This window comes from Talpa europaea (genome assembly GCF_964194135.1).
Source record: "Talpa europaea genome assembly, chromosome: X".
NCBI lineage: Eukaryota > Metazoa > Chordata > Mammalia > Eulipotyphla > Talpidae > Talpa > Talpa europaea.
In genome coordinates this window covers 25,917,632-25,926,401 of record NC_140081.1, presented here as the reverse complement: position 1 = coordinate 25,926,401, position 8,770 = coordinate 25,917,632, and the positions used below count along the sequence as shown (strand labels likewise).

Sequence of the window (8,770 nt, the reverse complement as noted above, 5' to 3'; positions counted from 1 at the left end):
ATCGGTATTGTCAGATTTGTGGATTTTAAGATTCTAATGTGTTTATTTGTATCGCACTGTGAAATTACAATCTTTGGTCGAGCATAATGTTTTTTATGCTGCCATCCCCCTGGGAACTTATATCTGGGATTTTTGGTATCACTTATGTAATAAGCACCTCACCTCCAGATTTCTTGGCAGAGAAAGAGCTGACTGCAGCCTTGGATATAGCTTTAAGCACACTGTGTATTGCTGATAAGGATGCTATAACATTTCTTTATAATGAAATGGGGGTCTCTAAAGCTAGTACTTCCTCACGCACAGTCCTCAAATAGCACAGTATTGAGGGTGCAATTCCAAGTTTTTGCTGATAATTGTCTGGCTTGAGCTATGATGCCTAGAGAACTAAATTGCTCCAGGAACTAAAATATGATTTGCTCAAAACAACTTCTGAGCCCTTTCTCATCTATTTCTGCCAGGAATTCAAAACCCTGTCTTGGCCCAAAATCATGATACAATTCAGTTACCATCTACCCACATGTAGCGGGGCAAATTCTTGGCCCTTAGATGGCCTCTGGGGGCTAACCGGTTCTCTCATTATCTTTTGTTCTGCTCTGCATCTACATGGCAGTCCTGGATGACTCATACTACTACAGCTCACTCCAGATGCCGCCTTAAATATATTTGTTATAAAATAAAGCACAGAAAGGCACACAAAAATGCATAGGAAGTGAATTATTATAAGGTCACAACTTTGTAACTACCATCCAGGTAAAGTAGTACTTTGCCAGCCATCCCAGAAGTCCCCCTACGTCTACTATCTGCATTTTTATGGTAATACTTTTCTCCCATATCTTTATGACTTTATTATACAAGTGTGCATCTTTTGACACTTTAGTTGAGCCTTGCTCATTAAAAAAATGATCAATTCACCCTTTTTGCCTTGTTGCCTCCGAGAAAGCAACATGGGTCACCAGCAGCTCTACTGGAGTCACCCGAGAAAATTCGGCCAGGGTTCTAGCTCTTGCCGAGTCTGCTCAAATAGACACGGCCTGATCTGGAAATACAGACTCAACATGTGCCGCCAGTGTTTCCGTCAGTACGCCAAGGATATAGGCTTCATTAAGTTGGACTAAATGAACTTCCTTGAATTGGCTGTGGAGAAATCTACCGTAAAGCAGAAACTAGCTCTTTGTACATAAAATAAAATACTTCACTTATGAGTGTTAAAAAATTATCAATTCAACTTTTAAATATCTTTTAATCTACAGGTTCCCTCTTCACACCTTTCTTTTCCATGTAATTTATCTGTTGAAGAACATGGACAGTTTGATCTAGAGCATTTTCTACAATCTGAATTTTGCTTGCACATGCATGGTGCCTTTCTACATCTATTCTATCAGCAGCTTTTCTTGAAAATAGTCAGCTGGATCCAGAAGTTTTATCATACCAAGACTATAAGTGGTGCTGAGTTCTTTTATCAGGAGATACATCATGTCTGGATATGTCCTCTGTTCTCAATATTAGCAACTGTTGATTCTTATTGCCTCCATCAATTAATTCATTGAATGTTGTAAAATGATAATAATCTAGTTCTATCATTTTATTTCCATTTATTAGTTGAAATAATTTTATAAAGAAATGCTTGCCTGATGTACTATCTGGTTGCCTAATTATACCGTTTCTGTAGGAAAAGCAGAACCTTGGTTTGATGCTTTCTCTTTGCTTTCCTGTTTTCTTCCAAGGTGACTAGTTTTAAAGTGAATTCAAAAATTTAAACATATTTGATGGGACTTAATCCAATTTTAAATAACGGTATAATATGTATAACATAAAATTTACCATTTTTAAGCATACAGTTATGTGGCATTATGTATCTATTGTCATTTTTATACTTATTATAGTTCAAATTGTCTTGTCTCTTCAATTTTTTTAATTTTTTTTTATTTAATAAAGTGTTATTTTTCAAAAATGTACAGTTTGTGGGACCTGCTTATGCATCTTCGCCAGCAGCTGGAGCATCTCCACCCTTGGTGTTTCTGGTGTAAATTACTTGTGCTCTGTGCTTTGAAACTAGTTTGATAAGTCCTTTACTAAGGAGCTCTTGAAGGGCTGCCCTCGCCAGGGAGCCACGAATCTTCAGTCTCTCAGACACAACAGCTGGGGTTATGAGCTTGTAGTTGGGAACTTCCTTACAGAGTTTGTCGTAAGTGGCTTTGTCAAACAAGACTAGGTTATTGAGCTTGTCCCGAACTTTGCCTTTGGACCACTTCTTCTTTTTGGCCTTGCCCCCAGATTTGTTCACTGGGTCTTTGTCTTTCTTGGCCGACTTTCCGGCATCTTTTTTCTTCTTATCGTCTTTGGGAGGCATCGCGAAGCTCGGAGAGCAGCGGCTATCACGGCAGCCTCTTCAATTTTTTAAATCTTAAAAATTCCTTAGTCCAGAGACTGGGGAGAACCATAGTCCCACATTTGCTTTCCTCTTAGATTCCTACTTTCCAATCAGCACAAACAAACATGAGCCAAAGTGAGAAGTGAAACACCCCACCTCACAGATGCTGTCTGCAGTGACACGAGTTATGACTCACGTTTAGCCCAGAGATTGTTGCCAGAGTCAGCAGGAAGAGAAAGGCTCTATAAGTGTGCCAGGGCTGAGGTTTTAAAATTAATACAGTTTAAAACATTAATGATGTTTAAATCGGAGCTGAATTTCTTCTGTTCTGCATAAATGCCTTATTATAATTCATCACTGGATTTTTAATATATGAAAATATTTGCGTTTCAAATACGTGAACATTTTTTTAAATTGGAAAATATGTGCATGTAAAGCTTTCCCTTTTGAACTTTAACCCAGACTTCAGCAGCTGAACAGACAGCTGCAGGAAATTTGCATAATACTGTTGAATGGACAAGTTGTCCTAGCCTTGATCCATTTCTCTCCTCTTGAGTCAGTTGATTCCCCATTTTTATTTCCTCCCATCTTCCTTCTGGGTTTACTCATTCAGTTGAATAGTTAAGAATCCAACCTACAAGTATACAGGGAAGCGTCACAAGTTTCTTTTCCAAAGTCTACAGGAGGGCCTCCCTGGTGGCGCAATGGGTTCAGCACCGCACTGTGAAGCAATCCGCAGCCTCTGCAGCGCGAGTTTGATCCCCCCGCCAGGGAGCAACCCACATGGCACAGCAGACCTCTCCTGACTTGCCCGCTGCTCCCCTCAGCAGTGTACTTCGGTCAATCTGCCTGTTCTATTCCTCACTCTGTCTCTGGTGAATCCTCTCATCCCCTGCACCTCTGGCCTGTATCCCAGTTCTTGTATGCATAAATGAATAAATCTTAAAAAAAAAAAAAAAAAGAAATTCCTTCATTTCTAAAAAAAAAAAAAATCAAAATCCACATGAAATGAATTTCAGAGAAGTGAGAGCAACATCCTTTATAGCTTGTGTATTAATGTGTTGGATATATGGAAGCCATGCATTGGGCACCTTCCCAAAATATTTTCAAATTTGCCATACACCCAAGTAACCCATTGCTATGATGCCACTGTCTTAACAAATACTGGGGGGGGGGGGGGGAGAGTAGAAGCTTACTTGGAATTACAGTGACAGGAGATTGATGACTATGTCAAGGGAAATAGTGTTTTCAAATCTATTCAAAATAAAGAGTCAATTAAAGTGATTCATTAATTTTTGACAAATATTTCGAAAATGCCAATTAAATACAAGCCCTATGCCAACACTAGGAATGTGGTTGTGCAAGGTACTCATGGATCCAGTGGTTGAGAGGGAGAAAACACTAGTGTCAAGAACTGTGAAAGCTCTGAAATGGATAAAGAAGGAATTCCCATCCTTTTCAAGAACATGAATGGGACTTGAGGGCATTATGCTAAGTGAACACAGTCAGACAGAGAAAGATAAATATTATGTGATCTCAGATTTGTGGTTACCAGAAGCAGGGGGTGGGGAGTGGGGGAAATAGATGAAGGTAGACAAAATGTACAATCCTCCAGTTATAAGATACATGAGTACTAAGGATGTAATGTGCAACGTGATGACTGTAGTTAACCTTGCTGTATGGAATATATGAAAGTTGCTAAGAAAGTAAATCTTAAGCGTTCTCATTACAAGGAGAACGTTATAGTTCTATGACACGATAGATGTTAACTAAATTTATTTATTTTTTAATGATTTTTTAAAGATTTATTTATTTATGATTACAAGAACTGAGGTACAGGCCAGAGGTGGGGGAGGTGAGAGGATTCACCAGAGACAGAGTGGGGAACAGAACAGGCAGATAGACCGAAGTACACTGCTGAGGGGAGCAGCGGGCGAGACAGGAGAGGTCTGCTGCGCCATGTGGGTAGCTCCCTGGCTGGGGATAGAACTCACATTGCAGAGGCTGCGAACAGCTTCACAGTGCCGTGCTCAACCCCTTGCACCACTAGAGAGGCCCCTAAATTTATTGTAGTACTTATTTTGCAATATATGTATGGCAAGTCATTAATGAGCAACTTAAAGTTATACAGTGCTGTATGTTAACTATATCTCAGGGTCTGAGGTTTTATCCCACTTGTAAACTAGTAAGTTAAATTGCCACATTTTCATGGATGCAGGCAGGGGATACATGACTTCTGGGTCAAAGGCAATGGATTATATTACTCATGGCAGCAAGCAGCACGAGCATGAATGTATTTCCATCATTTCCTCTTGCCCTATACGGCTGATAGGGAGATGCAGATGTGCTTAGCTCAATGCCTGCACATACAATGCATTGTGTTACCAGAGGAAAATCTTTTAGGTTAGGGAACCTAAATCTTTTATAACAGATGGAAAGCATGTTTGCCCTTTGAGGTGGTTGAAGATATCATCTCTATCTTCCAACCCTGTTAGCTATTTAACCACCCATGAAGACAGTCTGGAAACAACCAAAGCAAATCAAGATCCACAAATCAATGACCATGCCTAAATGCGTGGCTCGGCCTGGCCAGGACTGGCAGGGTTGGCTTGCTGGTCTCTAGCTGATCCCAGACACGGTTGCCATGAGCAAGGCTGCCTCTCGATGAGGTCCTGTGATTCTTTGTTAGATAGCATTATTGTAGCAATAACAATGGATACCATCACCAATGGTTTCTTAATTCCCAAATCTAATTTCTCTCTCCACTGTAACCAGGATTCTCCTTCTGAAGTACAGATCTCATCAGAACACTTTCCTGTCTAAAAGCCTTCCACTGTAGACTGTAACCCAAGCATGGAAATCAAAGTCATTTTCAGCTTCACTCTCTACCTCCTTCCTATCCTCTTTCTTATTTCTGGCAGTCTAATTACATAGTCCACACAAATTTTTTTGCACTTAAGAAAAATTTTGTTAGAATGTTTTAAGGTTATGAAAGTCACTCATTTTATTAAATCTGGAAAGTACTGAAAAGTACAAAGAACATCACCCAAGACAAACTTCCCTTGAGACTTTTGTCCCCAAATGTCTTTTTGTATATATGGTCTATATATTAATGTTAACTGCTTTTAAAATTATTATTATTATTATTATCATCATCACTGGGGGTTAAAGATATTTTCTATTTAGAAAATTTGGAGAAATAAAAAAACAACACTGCTAATATATTAAAAGACTAATGAACATTTATGAATATTTAAGAAAAGTAATTAGAGTATCTGTGATAGATAATGGTTAATATTTATGTCACATAAAAGGTTCATACAAATCAATTAAAAATATATATGCAGGGAGTAAAAAAGGCAAAGAACAGGAAGAGGCAATTCCTAAATAACTACAAATGACCAAAACCTAAAACAAAGCAAACAAAACCATGTTCAACTTTAAAAGGTACAAATTACTGCGGCGCCGGTTTGATCCCCGGCTGCTCTCCGGCCACCGGAGGAGGATCCCACATGGTGCGCAGACCTCTCCTGCCGCCCGCTGCTCCCCTCAGCAGTGTACTTCGGTCCTTCTGCCTGCTCTGCTCCCCACTCTGGCTCTTGTGAATTCTCTCACCCTCCCGCGCTTCTGACTGTACCCAGTGCATGTATAAACAAAACAAACAAACAAATATAATAAATAAATAAATAAATAAAAAACATGCCTCTATAAAAAAAAAAATGTTTAAAAAAAAAAAAGGTACAAATTAAAACAATCAATGTTCCACAATTTTTTGCATATACAATTGACCAAGTTAAAAAATATTAAATCTGAGAGCTGGGAAGTATTTAACTTCTTAATATATTGTTGGTGTACATATAAATTGTATCACCTTTCCAGAAGCATTGTCAAAAGAGAAATTTCTGACCCTTTGATCCTGTACTTCAGCTTGTAGGAATTTATCTTAATGAAATCATCAGATATGCATGTGTACAAGTATGTTCACTGTAATACAAAGCAAGCAGAAACAATATGGCACTGGCGTAAAAACAGACACGTAGACCAATGGAACAGAATCAAGAGCCCAGAAATATATTCAAACATATTCAGATAACTAATTTTTTTTCTATAATAAATTTTATTTTTATATTCCCCATACAATTGCAACCCCCTTATTTTGACCCCAATCCCTCCCGTCCCGCCCCCACCCCCCATAGAGTGTCTCTGGTTCATAGTTTTTTGTTGATTTTGATTTTCACTTTCTTATAGTTATTCATTTTCCTGGTCCCTTATTTAAGTTTTCTAGATTCCTGCTATGAGTGAGACCATCCGGTATTTTTCTTTTTCTTTCTGGCTCAGATAACTAATTTTTTTTTTTTGTAATTTTATTTTATTATTATTATTATTATTTTTTAATAGAGGCATGTTTTTATTTATTTATTTATTTGTTTGTTTGTTTTGTTTATACATGCACTGGGTACAGTCAGAAGCGCGGGAGGGTGAGAGAATTCACAAGAGCCAGAGCGGGGAGCAGAACAGGCAGAAGGACCGAAGTACACTGCTGAGGGGAGCAGCGGGCGGCAGGAGAGGTCTGCGCGCCATGTGGGACCCTCCTCTGGTGGCCGGAGAGCAGCCGGGGATCGAACCGGCGCTGCAGAGGCCGCGGGCAGCTTTGCAACCCAGCGCTCAACCGCTGCGCCACCAGGGAGGCCCTCAGATAACTAATTTTTGACAAAAGTGCCAAGAATACACAATGGGAAAGGATAATCTCTTCAATTAAGGGTGCTGGGAAAATTAGATATGCAAGCACAGAAAAATAAAATTGGATCCCAATCTTGTACCACTTACAAAAATTAACTTGAATTGAATTAAAGACTTAAACATAAGACCTGAAACTGTAAAATGCCCACAAATGAACACTGTGGAAAAACTCCTTGATATAGGTGTTAGCAATGAGTTTTTGGATGTGCCACCAAAAGCACAAGCAAGAAAAGAAAAAAATGAGCAAGTAGGACTCCAACTTAAAAAGCTTCAGCAGAACAAAAGAAACAATAAACAAAATGAAAGGGCAACCTACAGAATGGGACAAAATACTTGCAGATCATCTATCAGATAGTGGGTTAGCATCCAAAATATGTAAGAACCTTCTACAAATCAATAGCAAAAAAAAAAAAAAAAAAATCCAATCAAAAAATGGACAAAGGGGGCCTCCCCTGGTGGCGCAGCAGTTGAACGCTGGGCTGCAATGCTGCATGCAGCCTCTGCAGTGCCGGCCTCCAGCGATGGTCCCACATGGAACCACAGACCTCTCCTGCTGCGCCCGCTGCTCCCCTCAGCAGTGTATTTCGTCAGTCTGTCTATTCTGTTCCCCACGCTGGCTCCGGTGAATTCTCTCACCCTCCCGCGCTTCTGATTGTACGCAGTGCTTGTATAAATAAATAAATAAATCTTTTAAAAAAAAAATGGACAAAGGAGTTGAATAAGCATTTCTCCAAAGAAGACACATAGATGGCCATCAGGCACATGAAAAGGTGCTAACATCACTAATCATCAGGAAAATTTAGATCAAAACCACAATGCAATATCACCTCATACTTGCTAGGATGACTATTATAAAAAAGATAAGAAATAACAAGTGTTGGTTGTAGAGAAAAGGGAAGACTTGCACACTGTGGGGATGTATATTGGTGTGGCCACCATGGAAAACATTCTGGAAGCTTCTCATAGAACCTTTTTCTCTCTCTTCTTTTCCTCAACCCTTATCTCATCAGAGAGTTATTGTTTCACAGTGTGAAGTCTTGCCAGCAGAGTCACTTTATTTTATTGAGGTGACACTACAACAACACTGTATGTTTTAGGAATACAGGGTCTCACCTTTTCAAATGTATTTTACCACACCACACCCAACACCAAAGAACCAATAATCTTTCACTACAGTCCATTGGCAACTCTCTGCCCTTGGCTTCCACCCCTCCTCTCACTCTGGTAACCTCAGTTCTGCAGTCAGAATCTAGGGGTTTATTCTGGTTGGCTTTCTTCTGTTTCTTTGCTTTATTTCTTTATATTCCACACATGACTGCAATTATCCAATATTTCTATTTCTTCTGACTTATTTCGCTTGACAAAATCCCCTCAAATGTCAAGCATGTTATTGCAAATGTAAGACTGTATTTTTTTTTATTTTATATCTGAGTGGTATTTCATTGTGTATATATACCACATCTTCTTTGTCCAATTATTTGTCATGGGCCACATAGGTTGTATTCATACCTTCGCTATTGTAAGTAGTGCTGCAATGAACATAAGGATACACATATATTTTTGAACTAGTGTTTTTTTTTTAAAGATTTATTTATTTATGCATACAAGAGCTGGGGTACAAGCCAGAGGTATGGGGGGGTGAGAGGATTAACAAGAGAC

The 8,770-nt window shown here is 39.1% G+C and overlaps 2 protein-coding genes across 2 annotated transcripts; one reads left to right on the top strand and one right to left on the bottom strand.

The window, feature by feature from the left end:
* Window positions 1-781: 781 nt before the first annotated feature.
* Window positions 782-1,115, top strand: LOC311187383 (small ribosomal subunit protein uS14-like; the record flags this gene model as incomplete). The annotated part of the gene is made up of 1 exon (XM_084258749.1): window positions 782-1,115. The coding sequence occupies exon 1, from the start codon at window positions 900-902 to the stop codon at window positions 1,113-1,115; it is 216 nt and encodes a 71-aa protein (XP_084114875.1). The 5' UTR covers window positions 782-899.
* An 857-nt stretch (window positions 1,116-1,972) lies between these two features.
* Window positions 1,973-2,350, bottom strand: LOC311187339 (small ribosomal subunit protein eS25; the record flags this gene model as incomplete). Its single annotated transcript, XM_084258694.1, has 1 exon — window positions 1,973-2,350. The coding sequence occupies one exon, from the start codon at window positions 2,348-2,350 to the stop codon at window positions 1,973-1,975; it is 378 nt and encodes a 125-aa protein (XP_084114820.1).
* Between the last annotated feature and the right edge of the window lie 6,420 nt (window positions 2,351-8,770).